This window comes from Rattus norvegicus, chromosome 6, assembly GCF_021556685.1.
Source record: "Rattus norvegicus strain SHRSP/BbbUtx chromosome 6, alternate assembly SHRSP_T2T, whole genome shotgun sequence".
In the NCBI taxonomy this organism is placed as follows: domain Eukaryota; kingdom Metazoa; phylum Chordata; class Mammalia; order Rodentia; family Muridae; genus Rattus; species Rattus norvegicus.
In genome coordinates this window covers 40,043,697-40,058,653 of record NC_141539.1, presented here as the reverse complement: position 1 = coordinate 40,058,653, position 14,957 = coordinate 40,043,697, and the positions used below count along the sequence as shown (strand labels likewise).

The window sequence follows — 14,957 nt, the reverse complement described above, 5'->3', positions numbered from 1 at the left end:
CAGCAGTGCACAACTGTCTAATAGTCTCGCTCTGGGAATCCACAGATTCCCTCTTCTTGTTTCCAAGGGCACCTGTACACATGGGACACATATACATATCAGATTAAAAACAAATCTTTACTTCCTCAAACCCCATATTTTCTGAGGAATGGATCTGATATACCCTGGTTAGCATCAGAAATGTGTAGCCCAGCCAGTGTAGACCATCGATGTAGTGATGCTCCTTGATGACCGGGACAAGGGAGAAGAGACAATGTGTGTCAGGAAGTTAGTTTAACTTGAAATGGTCTTCCCCATCCAGTTTCTTTCCATGTGGATAATCCTGAAACCCCATCTTGAAAAGTGTAATGATATCTGCACGATATAAGGGTGCTTAATTACGGGGAGATAATTATGTCCTCTTGAGTTGCAGTGTTCAAATATAAATAACGTGCTCATCCGAAAGAGCACAATGCTGGAGCTTAAAGTGAAACCCACAACCACCTTAAGAGCTGATCTCAGTCTCTATGAATCAAATGTGGAGGAGAGGAAAGAACGTTCTCTCCGGGTACATGGCTGAGTTAGGGATGGACAGGAGTGGGCTACAAGCCTGACAGTGGCTGACTTGTTGAGAGCATCGTGGTTGAGACTAGATGTGTTTGAGTTCTGTGACTAAGCAGTCAGAAGGGCAGTTCTTTCTGGTGTATGTGTATTTATGTGTATCTGTGGGGGAAAGCAGAAGATGAAATTTGTTTCATAGAGAAATGGGAGTTCACAAAATTATATTGTCTCTTTCTTTTCTAATATTAGATTTTTAACCTCACGTTTTGACCCCTTAACCCTACCCTCCAGACACACACTGACACACACACACACACACGCACCCTTGTTTTGCTTTGCTTTGCTTCTTGTCATTGCATTTCCTCTCCTGTCTGCTGTGCAGTCAGGCCATCGTTCTGGAAAGGACAGATTAAAAATAAGTCTGATGAGGCACAGGCTAATATTGTCTTGCGCTCTTTGCAGGTTCAGCGTGATCTTCTGTGTCTCCCTTCTGGGCCAGCACTCTGCCTTCTCAGTCCATCATGGTGTTTGGTGAGTTTTTCCATCGCCCTGGACAAGATGAGGAACTTGTCAACTTGAACGTGGGGGGTTTTAAACAGTCTGTGGATCAGAGTACACTCCTGCGGTTCCCCCACACACGACTGGGGAAGCTGCTTACCTGCCACTCTGAGGAGGCCATTCTGGAGCTGTGTGATGACTACAGCGTGGCAGATAAAGAGTACTACTTCGATCGGAACCCCTCCCTGTTCAGATACGTTTTGAACTTTTATTACACAGGGAAGCTGCACGTCATGGAGGAACTGTGTGTCTTCTCCTTTTGCCAGGAGATTGAGTACTGGGGCATCAACGAGCTCTTCATTGACTCCTGCTGTAGCAGTCGGTACCAGGAGCGCAAGGAGGAGAGCCACGAGAAGGACTGGGACCAGAAAAGCAATGATGTGAGCACAGACTCCTCCTTTGAGGAATCGTCTCTGTTTGAGAAAGAGCTGGAGAAGTTTGATGAGCTGAGATTTGGTCAGCTCCGAAAGAAGATCTGGATCCGAATGGAAAACCCAGCTTATTGCCTGTCAGCCAAGCTCATCGCCATCTCCTCCTTGAGTGTGGTGCTGGCTTCCATCGTGGCCATGTGTGTACACAGCATGTCAGAATTCCAGAACGAGGATGGAGAAGTGGATGACCCTGTGCTGGAAGGTGTGGAGATTGCCTGCATTGCATGGTTCACCGGTGAGCTGGCCATCCGGCTGGTTGCTGCTCCATCACAAAAGAAGTTCTGGAAAAACCCTCTGAACATCATTGACTTTGTCTCCATCATTCCCTTCTATGCCACGTTGGCTGTGGACACCAAGGAAGAAGAGAGTGAGGACATTGAGAACATGGGCAAGGTGGTCCAGATCCTCCGGCTCATGAGGATTTTCCGCATCCTGAAGCTCGCCCGGCATTCCGTAGGGCTTCGTTCTCTTGGGGCCACGCTGAGGCACAGTTACCACGAAGTGGGGCTACTGCTTCTCTTCCTCTCTGTGGGTATCTCCATTTTCTCTGTGCTTATTTACTCTGTGGAGAAAGATGAACTCGCGTCCAGTCTCACTAGCATCCCCATCTGCTGGTGGTGGGCCACTATCAGTATGACCACAGTGGGCTATGGAGACACCCACCCAGTCACCTTAGCTGGGAAAATCATTGCGAGCACCTGCATTATCTGTGGCATCTTAGTGGTAGCCCTTCCCATCACCATCATCTTCAACAAGTTTTCCAAGTACTACCAGAAGCAGAAGGACATGGATGTGGACCAGTGCAGCGAGGACCCACCGGAGAAGTGCCACGAGCTACCTTACTTTAACATTAGGGACGTTTATGCACAGCAAGTACACGCCTTCATCACCAGTCTGTCTTCCATTGGCATCGTGGTCAGCGATCCTGACTCCACAGATGCCTCAAGTGTCGAAGACAACGAGGATGCTTACAACACCGCATCCCTGGAGAACTGTACTGCAAAATGAGCAGGGGCATTTGCACGGACAGCTCATGTCCCTTCCTCACGTTAGGTTAACACAGCTTTATAAACCTCAGTGGGTTTGTTCAAATCAATCATTTAATTCTCAGGGTGTACCTTTTAGCCATAGTTGGACATTCATTGCCGAATTCTGAAATGATAGAATTATCTTTATTTTTCTCAGTGAGATCAATTAAAATGCCTTGTTCTGAAATTTATTTTTTAACAAGAGAGAGTTGTAATACGGTTTTTTGGGGGAAAAATGTCAATGATATTGGGAAGGATTTATTGCTACGGCTTACGCATCATTCTGTATCTGCCATTCACTCACATTGAGCTAACTATAAATTACTGATGTTAGAGCAGAGGCCCAGCCGACCGAAGACGACATGCATGTAAGATCTACAACATGAGACAATGCATGTAAATCCATGTTCATGTTCCAGACACGGGAATTAGGAGCCCATTAAACTTCTAATTCGGTATGGAGAATGCCTTGTTTCTGTGTTTTCATGTCAAGTAAGTACTTCCTAGTGTCCTCACAATCGGCTCGAAAGGGCACTCTTCTGTCAGAATTTCAAGGATTTTTTCATGGCACCTTAGGTGATAATTCAGTTGTCAATGTGCTCCTAAGGTGACCAGAGTTTAATCCTCAAAAATGACAGTTTAAAAAAAAAAAGCTAGGCATGGTGTTGCATGTGTACAATTGCAGAGTTTGGCTTCTCTAACATCTCTATACATATGCATGTATGCACTCCAGTACACATACATACATACACATGCGCATATGCGTGTATGTGAATTTTTCTCTTTGTTTTGAATATGCCCAACGATATGATAGTGTTTTGGTTCCGTATGCTTATGGTTGGCAGGAAGAAGAACATATTAGTAACTGAACTATTCTGTGTCTTATAAAATAATTAAAATGATTGAATACGTAGATGTTTGAGACATATGAACAAATGGCTTACTTTATTAGGCATATTTGCAGTGAATTTTGAATTTTTGAATTTTATAATTTGCACGTGCAGGATAGAACTTGAAAAATTAAACACACCTGGGTAAATCCCACCCGCTCACAAACAGAGAGCTACGTGCTGAGTGGAGGGGAGGGAGACACAAGCACACAGATGTGTGGATCGCTGTGCAGAGCTAAATCTCTGAGGCAAAGGTGCCGACAGCTATAAACGAGCCACATTTTCAAACTGCCATACATAGACGTATAGCTGCTTCAAACTGCAGGCATGAAAGGAAACACACTAGTCACTGCCAGAGCCAAAGGCACAGCTCCATCCCATATGGAGGGAATGTAGCCTCAGACTCCATTTTGGAGACGTAGCAAGATGCTAATGGGTCCTGTCAGGTTGGTTGCCAGTTTGGTCCCCTGAGCTCTTTCGAACGGAGAAACCACAGGCAACATTTAATGTGTGGAGATGCACCTCATTGAAAGTCTATCTATAGGCTGTCAGTACCTATAGCACTCCTCATTCCTCTTACGATGTCTGTGACATCTGAGGGAGACACGAAGAAACAGTTCGTTTCTAAACTTGATGTTTATTACATAAGCGTGTCATCAGAATTATATACTTGCTTGGGAAAACCTTTTCAACCAAAATGACTTTTTGATTTTTTTGTCATAAATGTAAATGCAGTTTTATAGCATAAACGTGGGGGGTGGTATTCTGTTTTATTGAATATTTCCTAGCTAATAGTGAAGTAACTAGAGGCTGCTTGTACAGCCATTGTCATAACAGGAAGTGTAGTGGCAGCTGCTGTGCAAGAGACCTCAGTGACTGTTGACATAATCTCATTTATTCCTTGTAACCTCCCCAGATCTTAGAGTTTATTTCCGTCTTCATTTGAAGATGCAGAAGCTGAGGTTGGCGGGAAGGATGGTTTGGTAAATTCACAAGAGGAGCTTTGAATGCTAGAAGACAGATTCCAGAGATGGCCTCTGAACTGCCACAGGGGTGTAGATTTGAGGCAACCACAGAACAGCTGCCCCCAAAGAAAAGAGGAGCTAGCAAACACCGAGTTTGATTTTTCCCGTGCTTGAGTCAAAGGGGCATCCTGGCTTGTGTACTTTCCCTTTCTGATCCAGAAACCAGACATCATTATTTACAGACTTTTCTAGAGTAACTATAAAACTGGAACAGGCTCTCAGGGACACTGAGTAGTAGACACAGTGAATGAACTAGTTCTCCAGGAATTTGAGTAGGTTTCAGTTGGCAGAAGCACAGGGGACGTGCTGAGTCAGCACTCAGTAGGGACTGCTTCTGTCTGTGCTCCTGGGAGGACCTGTAGTGGTCACCCTGTAGCCTGAGTGTCCACTGTGGCTCCTCCCTGGTCTTGGCTGCAGCTTCGGTACCTCTTCATCCAGTCCCAGTATCAATCCCAGTCCTTGCATCATTCACGCAGTGAGACTTTTGTGACAGGCAGCTACTCCTGGCTTTCCCACACTCCTCAAAGATCCCTCTCGTTCCATACAGAGACATAGGCTCCCTTTCTATGGAAGGGTGGAGTTCCTGGCTAAACAGCAACTCCGGGAGCAAGGGAAACCAGACAAGCTCAGTGACGTCTGCTTTTGTGTTGATGACCTTGGAGTTCATTTCAGCCAACTGCTTCAGGGACTGCTTCACTTCGTTACTGTATAATTTGCTTTTTTTTTTTTTTTTTTTTTTTTTTGGTTTCTCCTCTGTGAGCTCTGCTTCCTTACACTTGTTTCGGTCATCACCAGTAGGAATTTGGAAGGCCATGAATTGTGCTACAGGACTGCTGCCTTCCTAGTCCTTTACTCTGGGGGCAGAGAAAAAAGGGACAGGAGGGTGAGAGACGGGGAAGGGGAGAGTGGACAGCTTCCTGGAGTAGTTGATACCAGAGTTGTCTGGGGGCCTCTGTTCTAGCCTGGCTTAGTGCAGTTGGGGATAAAAACAGGCTTTGATACTGCCAAGTACCCTGTTCCCTCATAGACTCTGCCTCCCACTGCATACACTGCGTGCTAACCTCTACCTCTGCTTTCTCTCCCTCCCTTTCTGCTCAACACCCAATTTTAGTGACCTTTCACCTTGAGGTGCTCTGACCTCCTACCCACTTTTTGTCTGGTAGGGGTCAGCTATGTAGTTACAGTAGAACTTTGATTGCCTGGTTTTATTTCTTGTTTTGTCTGAACGATTTGGTCTAAGATGTTTTTTGTACTTATCCATCACGCCATCTTGTGTTAATTTCATATTTAACTCAACAGTTTTGGGGGAGTACTGTAGTTGTCCCCATCTGGAAGGTCTAGTGTGCTATTCATTGCCGTGGGGCTTGGAGACCTCTGCTGGATTTTGATTTATAGCACTGTTAAGAAATATTTGTTAACATTTAGAAAAGGGTGGTTTGTACCATATGGAATTGTCAATATCTATTATTTTTGATCTAGGACAACAGCAGTTTCAATATGGTTCAATTTAGTGGTGTGAGCTTGCCTTCTGTTAGGGGAAACATTTCTCTTAGGTTAGGCAAACAATTAGGGCAGACAAACGTGTGCTGTATTAGTGAGAAGTGGGCATGGGGAGCCTGGGGTTTCCTGTTAACCCCACTGCTCATAGGTGCGTGATCAGGAAGTGAGAAGCAATCAGACCTTGTGTGCTCTTTTGGAGGGGAGTGGGTGATTGCTAGGATTTGTGGCTCTCATATTTGATAATTTATATTCTTTCCAAGCTGTCTAGGTTCTTTCCGACTTCGTTTATTTTCTAAGTGTGCCCAGTGAGAACCAGTTTTAATTTGCCAACTACCTTCCCATTTGTTCTCACCCAGCAGAGTCCTAGCTTTGTCACAGAGTCCTATATTTGTCACTGGGGCCCTGGAGTTTGCTACCTTAAAGCTTCAGGGGTCCAATGTGCTCGCAAAGGGTTGCTCATCTCTCTGTGTCTGGTGGCAGGAGTGAAAGCTTTTGTAGTTCTGGTAGCCAGGCTGGGTGAACGGTTACCTGAGAACCATGGGTGCATGGCTTTGATTGGCTCACACATCACTGGTGGCTTAACCTTGCTTATTTGCAGCATCTGTTAACTTTGCTTTTCCCTGGCAGGATGCCAGAACATTTAGGGGAATAGAAGAGAGGAGGGCTAAGCTGCGGGAAGGGGGGGGGAGACAAAGAGGTCTTAGATGGTTAAGCACTGCTTAAGGTCATGAGGCTCGACAACGTGAGGCAGCTTGGAGAGGCCTCTGGGGTCATATCACTATTAATTTTCCAGTGAGGAAGAATGAGTTGCTCAAGGTCATAGAGCAACACAAAGACTAAATCAATCAATCCTAGAACATAGTCACGGCTCGGACTCCCCCCTTTCCCCTCCTTTCCAATTTATAGCACACACACACACACACACACACACACACACACACACACACACATGTGCGCGCGCGCAGGCACATACACACGCATGCACATACACGCAGTGTCTTTGGTGCGTGTGCACATATTTGTACATGTGTGTGGTGCCTCATAGTTGATGTCCAGTGTATTTATTATGTTTTCATAAAGGAGAAAGGAGAGAGAAAGTATTAGGTTCACCAGTTTCATAAACATCCAAGTGATTTCAGTAGAGAGCCTGATACCTTTCCCAAGAGTATGCATTTTCTATTACAGCTATAACAAGTTGCCACTTGGGGTTGGGGATTTAGCTCAGTGGTAGAGCGCTTGCCTAGGAAGCGCAAGGCCCTGGGTTCGGTCCCCAGCTCCGGGAAAAAAAAAAAAAAAAAAAACAAGTTGCCACTTAACAGGGTGGTTTGAAGCAATGGAAATTCGTTTTCTGATTTTGATCTTGAGTTTTAGGTGTTTCTGGATGCTCTAGGAGGGCAATCTGCTTCTTGCCTTTTCCAACTTCCAATGGCTTCAGACATCTTTGGCTTGCTGTCATATCCCACTGTCTCTGCCTCCATGGCCACATTGCCCCCACACCTTCTGTGTTCTATTCCCTTGGCTACCATTCCTACATTAAAATCTCACCCACATCTGCAGTCATTTTGTGGTCTAAGATGACAGTCACAGGGACTGGGACCCAGATATCTTTGAGGGCTCCTACATCCACAGGTAAGGAAAACTCCAGGTAGTTACACCATCACTACCAATAAGCAGCTTTCATTTTAGTAGTGTGCTATCAGTGTAGCTTACTAGTTAGGAATAACACAGTAGGAATGGTGCATAACAACACAGACAATCTGAATTTTAGTATTTGCTTTGTCTTTGATGTGGGTGAATTGTTTTAGAAACATGACTTCTATTTATTTAGACAACTACATACATGTGTATTATATATTATGATCATATTTACTCCCATTACCCTTTCTTACCCTTGTTACTTTTTCTTGCTCTTTCCCATCTTCCCCACTAGTTTCTCCACTTCATCTTTGTGTCTTGTGTGTGTGTGTGTGTGTGTGTGTGTGTGTGTGTGTTTGTGTGTGTGTGTGCATGTGCAGGTTTTGTGCAGGTAAGAATATCCATGTATCCAGAAGGTAGCATTTTATTGGGCTCATCTCCATTCTCTGGCTCTTGCAGACTTTCTAACCCATTTGTGTGTGTGTGAGTGTGTGTGTGTGTGTGTGTGTGTGTGTGTGTGTGTGTGTGTGTGTGTGATGTACTCTGAACTGTATAATATAGACGACTTCCTCAGGGCTGAGCACTCAATAGTTACTTATCCTCTACATTTGACCAATTGTGAGTCTTTACATCAACTATTGCTATCCGCAAAAAGAAGCTTCTCTGATCCAGGCGGGCAGCACCAGTCTATGGGCATAACATATATATTTGAGAGGCAGTGAGGCTACTTGTCTGTTAGGAAAACATGAGCAGTACATTCTAAGGGCTGTGTCATCCTCAGCCATAGACTTTCCACCAGGTGTGTCATAGTACCAGGCGTGTGTTAGTTCCTGTTGGGCAGACCTCAAATTCAATCAGAAAGCAGTCAATAGTCATGCCACTGTTGCACTGATGGGCACATATGATGGGCAAGTTCCTTAACCTCTGTGGGCTTCCATTTTTGATTTGTGTAGGGAGATAATACCGGTCATCTCATAGAAATAAGATAGAAATTAAATGCCATGGCCAGTTTATACTGCCCTGTGTAGTGTTTGGCATACAGTATAGAGCTGTATGCAATGATACCCAAATGGCTTTCCGTATTGTAATACCTGGCCCCAGTTAGCTCATCTCAGTGAGTGCTGGCTTAAGAACTGTCAGAACTTCTACACGTATCAAAACAAAGATAATTTAGAAGGTTCAATTGTATGAAAAACCACTGATGCAGATTTTGAAATATGAAATGTAAAATCCTAAAGAGGAAAACCATGAAGAATACAATATAAACTTTGGAGAGAATTGATAGAATAGATAGCTTTTTTCTGAAAGGCAATAGAGTCAAAGATGGGATAAGCACTTAATCTAGAGTCAGAATAGCTCCTGCTTCAGTGTCTTAAGGGATCATAGTTTTGAAGGTATGAACATGTTTCTAGTGTATTCTATAAGTACTTTCTAGTAAGCTTTTTCCAACAGGATAGTTTTTTTCCTTATAGGGACAGAGAAACAAGTACACATTGAGTTCCCAGTGGGCTTAATTAAAAACAAATAAACAAAAAAATTATCAATAAGTAGAACATTTGGTTCCTGAAGCCCTGTGTAGCATTTGAACATGACTTTCCTTTGAAATGAATCCTGCTACTCACCAACATGGGTGTGCATCTTATTGAGAAGTTACTGTAAAGCCAGATGTACTAAAGCACACACAGCGTTGTTTCTCCAGTAGCAATTAGCTGATGCAATCGTGCCTCGTCTGCAGCGAGCCAACAGGCTGTATTCCCACTGGAGTGGGAACACATGCTCTGGTATTTATAAACTTAGAAAGATATTTGTCAGCATGTGCGGTGCACACATCCATTGCTGAGAGCTGGCAAGAAATAGCTTCCTTGTTTCCGAAGAGCTACTGATGGTTTCATAAATTCTGTCAGCAACTCTATTGTTGCTGTGGAGTCTCTCTATAGATGACAATTCTAGTACGTGCGATTCTAATCTTGGGCCAGGCAGAACGCAAGGCCCTGAGTTGGATCTGTCCATCTTTCTTTGGGCCGACTTGGCTGTTCTAGAGACAAGGAAGCATGGTGTCACAGAGAAAAAGATCCACAAGAGGCAGAATACTCAGAATCATCTTCTTTATCCCCTTTCCTCCTCATATATGAAACCAGGAGAGACAGAACAAGCACAGTATCACCTCATGGCTGGGGTCTGTAGGATTTGTGAACTCTTTTCAGGTTCTCCAGGGTGTTGGCTTTGGTGGGAATGGGCTCATGTTTACCTAGTCCCTTTGTCTCTGGACAGACTTAGAACTCTCTACGAGGTTCACAGAATAAAGCTAACCTCTCATCACTAATCCCTTGGATCTTTTGGATTTGGGTGTGATCCAGGTTCTGACTTTAAGCTTTGTCTTTTACCATTCACCCCTGGGTCTTGACAAATCATTAATTTCTCACTCCCATTCCCACTCATTCTCTTAGTCAACAGTTTATTTGTGACCATATTTTAGATCACACTGTGAATCTACCCTAAGCAGTCTCTCATGTCAACCCTAGTCTCCAGCTGGCAGGGGTTGAACCCAATCTGCTAAAACCTGTAGGAAGGGCTGAGTATCTCTGTTTTTGAATAGAAACGTGATACAGGCTACTGTGTGTTCTATCCTACTGTGTGACCATGCTCTGACAATGGTGAAACGGAAGCAGCTTCTGTGGATGAGAAGCTTACAGTAACTGCTTATCAGGCTGATGTGCATGAGCCAAGGAGAAAAACAGCACAGGTCTTGGACATCAGGTGGTTTAGGACCTGAATTTCCCACTCTCTTGATTTATAGTTAGGATCCAGTTAACTTCTCTGAAGTTAACTTCTCTAACTCCTCTGAAGCCCCCTTTTCTCATAAACTGGGCTATCAAGACCAATCTCACAAGGTTAAGTCAAGTCATACTAAGAGTACGTAATAGGCACTTCTTATGCTTGGATAGGAATGGTCTCTTTTTTTTTTTTTTTTTTTTTTTTTTGGTTCTTTTTTTCGGAGCTGGGGACCGAACCCAGGGCCTTGCGCTTCCTAGGTAAGCGCTCTACCACTGAGCTAAATCCCCAGCCTAGGAATGGTCTCTTAACTATTAAAGGCTTGACTGGAATTGGTTGGCAGCAGAGATCTCTGATGATATTCATGCGTTGGTCCATTGATATACTCATAATTGAATGAATTATTGGGAGGCTGTGGGAACTGTAGTGGGTAGAAGTTAGTAGGAGAAAGTAGAGCACAGAGTGCATATTTTTGAATAGTATCTTGCCTCTATTCTTTCTGTATTCATTCATCTCTCTTTGTGTCCTCTCCACCTCCTTTCTGTCTCTCTGTCTCTCCCTCTCTGTCTCTCCCTCTCTGTCTCCCTCTCTGTCTCTCTCTCTGTCTCTCTGTCTCTCTCTCTTTCTCTCTGTCTCTGTCTCTCTCTGTCTCTCTCTGTCTCTCTCTGTCTCTCTCTGTCTCTCTCTGTCTCTCTCTGTCTCTCTCTGTCTCTCTCTGTCTCTCTCTGTCTCTCTCTGTCTCTCTCTCTCTCTCTGTCTCTCTCCTTCCTGACAGCTACAAGGTGAGTGGCTTAGTCTCACCAAATGGTCCCTGGCATGGTGCTCTGCCTTACCAAAGTCCAAATTGACAGAGCCAAGTAATGTCTTCTGAAATTCAGCCATATTTTCCCTCAGGTATTTTGTCAAAGTGATAGAAAGCTGACTGGCAGTGTTCAACACATGCTACTTTCTTTCTGATTTTATTAACTACTAATACACTCATAACTAAGATTTCACTACATATGCTGAGCTTAGACCCTTGACTTCTGATGGTGAATATGATGAGTAGTTTAGGGATCTTCAGGGACTTTTGATCTTTTGCAGTGTGTCTCGTATGGAATGACAGCTGAACTACAATGATATTGTGTCTGTGTGTTTGACTTTGCTGTGTTTTATTTAAATGAGCCTAAGGATGCCCACATCTCTACTCTAGTTCAAAATGGTCCTTAAAGTCTTAGCTAGAGCAATAAACCAAGAAAAATAAATAAAAAGAACTCAAATAGGAAAGGAAGACATTAAATTATTCCTTTTTGCAGATAATCTGTAGAGCAGTGTACCTTGCCAGTAAACTTGGTAAAGTTGATGGTTTGGAAGCCTCCATACCTCTGAGAGAATGGTAGGAGCTTCACGCTGCTTCCGATCAGGTTTCTGTCATGTGACCACACTCCCTACCTTGGAATGTGACCTGTGGTCACTAGATCAGATCAGAGTTCTCCATGCTAAGGAGGTATCTAGAAGCCCTGAGGGTTTAGCCAATAAGCTCCCCTTCCCAGACATTTCTTCCTGCAAAAAGTATTTAATCTCTGGGCCACCCTGAGGAGGTGGTATCCACCCATTTTCCATGATGAGCAATCAGTAAACAGTTTTGAACCAAGGACTATCTCTTTCATCAAGAACCTCTATGGGGAGCATGGAGAATCCTTGTCTATAGAGCCTAAGTCTCCCCGAGAGGGAACCTCTGTGCTCCCAAACCTACCATCGTGGAATTAAGTTGGAGTTCCCCATCCTGTGGCCCTGGGCTCCTCATTCCAGGCCCATAGACCCCTGACCCTGCATTCCTGACTCCTCTTTGCAGTTTTCAGTGGTGACTGGAGATGCCCAGGAATCAGAGAACCCCAGCTTTGACTCCCTACATCTTAGGCTGCATTTTCCCGTCCCCTGAGCAGTGTGTGGGTGCTTCCCTTGAGTCCAGCATCTGAGGGCAACACAGGGCAAAGGCAGCCTAGCATGTTTACACTCAGTGGTGTTCCCACATCGCAGCGGTGGGGCAAGACATGAAACCACAATACTCCTATATTCAAAAGACCGTAAAGTCTAATTGGACCTAGAGACAGAGGTCATTATGCTTTGTCATAAGGGATCTGGGAACCAAACTTTTGTCCTTTGCAGGAGCAGCATGTTCTCTTCACTGCTGAGCCATCTCTCCAGACTTCTCATGTCTTAAAGGCATCATTGTCTCCTAATAGTGTTAAACAGAAAACAAAACCTTTTATATGGAACTGGAGTGGGGATGTATGGTCTAGAGCACTCAATAGTTCTCAGACTAGATCCCTCACCTATGTCTGTCTCATCTCATCTTATCTTACCGTTCATTCGTTCATTTGTTCATTCATTCATTCATTCATTCATTCATTCATTCATTCATTCATTCATTCATTCCTGACTATATGTTTGGTGACCAGTCTTCTAGGCCCTGAATAACAGTTACATCTTGTTTGGTACCCAGCTATTTGTCGTTCCTTCAGCTATTTATTGTTACATCACGCATTTTCTTGTCCCCTTTCTGGCTTCTGACATCCCTTCTTTCTATTGCTGGTATATTCTAAATCTCCCTTTTAGTTTTCATGGCTGAGCCTCATCTCAGTCACTTTCCTGGAACTGCCCTTTCTGAAATCTCCCCACTGAAACCCATATGCATATACCCTCAGAAACCTTGTAAAATAACCGTGCTCTGTCCTTATAACCGTTTGGTCATTGTCTTGTATATGTGTGCATGCATGTGCACATGTGTGTTAGGTACCTGGACATATTTGTGCAGAGGCTTGAGGATGCTAGGAGACAATTCTAGGTGTCTTTATTCCGTCATAACCCTCTTTGTTTTTGAGATGGGATTTCTTGTTATACTGATTCAGCTATGTTGGCTGGCCGGCTGGCCCCAGGGAGCCACCTGCCTCCATTTCCCAGTGTTGGGATTAATTGCACATCTCCAGGCCCAGCTTCTTGCTATAGCTCCTTAGGCTCAAACTTGTGCCTTCATATTTCCATGGAAAGCCCTTAATGACTGACTCGCCTTCTGAACCCTCATCATTACTTCTGTGCTTTGATGGCCATTCGTGTTGTACCTGATGTTTCACTGTGGTCTCTCTCAGTTTCCTTGCATTGGCTGGTTTTGCTTCCCTGTCCATTTTCCCTTATTCCGTTGCATCCCCTCATGTCACTTTAACAGCCATTGTATTGCAATCCTCCCTTCCCTTCTTTTTGTATTTCTCTCATCATGTGATAGAGTTATAGGAGTTATGTAATAAAACAAGACCCCCCTGCACTGCTCTCATGAACTCTTCCGTGGGAAAGATGAACTGTCATTGAGGAACTGTGAATATAAATGAGGCGGTTCATTTATGACCAGTGTTGGTATGAGAACATGCAATGACCTTTCTTTCCACAAGAAGCAAGGTGCAAATTGATATTGAAGGAAGAATATGAATTAAGAGGTAGTTAAAAGTAGTTAAAGGGGAATGTTCTTGGCAGAGATGATGGCATACACAGAGGGCCTGGGCAGAAAAGGCCAGTGCGTTGCCGAGTCAGGCTGGAGTGGCTGCTTGGGGATAGGAATGAGTGAAGCTGAGAGGTGACCAGGCAGACTGCATAGAGATTGGTGAGTGAACAAGAGTTCTTCTCTTTATTCCGTGAGTATTTGGGAAGTCAGATGAATGGATTTTAATGTTGCCTTCGAGTGTGGAGAACACAGAAAGGTGGAGATCAGTTGGATGTATAGCTGGAATGGTAATTCAGTGTAATAGCCCAGAAGAACGAGGCTGAAGCTCACCAGAGTGTCTGTCAGTCTGGAGAGTACGCTCACTTCTCCAACTCAAGTGTCAGCTGTGGCAAAGCTCTCTTCCTCAGAACAAAGAACCTCATGGAATTCCTGAGGAATTGCTGTCACATAAGGCTGTTTCTCTAGTTTTTCTTCCATCAGCAATGACACAAGAGTCAGACTGCATGAGCCAGCGGCTAAAGTTAGATACTAACATGCCACAGATCTGTATCCAGAAGGGATTGAAGGAACATCCCTCCAAGAGTCGCACCCTGAATAGCACCAGTTCTTAGAGAATGTCTCTACCCTCTTTGACCTTCACAAGGTGAGAAGTTGTCCCTTTTTCAGTCAGACTGTGACAGGACAGGTCTAGCTGGGGAGTCATAGGTAATCAGGGGTATATGAAATCACCTTTACCTTTAAGCCCAGGGGTTATGCACACGCATAGTGAGTACATGCATTTATGGTCATTAAACTGGAACTGAAATATGGAATGGAGTTAGTGCTTGATTGTGAAGTATATCTCTCATTTTCCCAGTGGCACCCCCTCTCCCCTAGATATATGGATAAGGAAGGAACTCAGAGCCTTATTTCACTTTATCACTGTTTCTATGTTAAAATACCCAGACACAAAGCAACTCAGGAGAGAGAGAGAGAGAGAGAGAGAGAGAGAGAGAGAGAGAGAGAGAGAGAGAGAGAGATTATTTTACCTCACTATTCTAGGTTATGGCCCATTATAGCAAGGAAGTCAAGGCAGGGAGGAATTTCAAACAGCTATTCATTGC

General features: G+C 44.2%; 1 protein-coding gene across 3 annotated transcripts in view; it reads left to right on the top strand.

The window, feature by feature from the left end:
• Kcns3 (potassium voltage-gated channel, modifier subfamily S, member 3) overlaps positions 1–3,022 on the top strand; it is a 56,588-nt gene extending 53,566 nt beyond the window's left edge. For all 3 annotated transcript variants that reach the window (NM_031778.3, XM_087554891.1, NM_001389230.1), the window contains 1 exon segment: positions 1,003–3,022. In NM_031778.3, the coding sequence (NP_113966.2) occupies positions 1,062–2,537 (1,476 nt within the window). In that variant the 5' untranslated portion in view covers positions 1,003–1,061 and the 3' untranslated portion in view covers positions 2,538–3,022.
• The last annotated feature ends 11,935 nt before the right edge of the window (positions 3,023–14,957 follow it).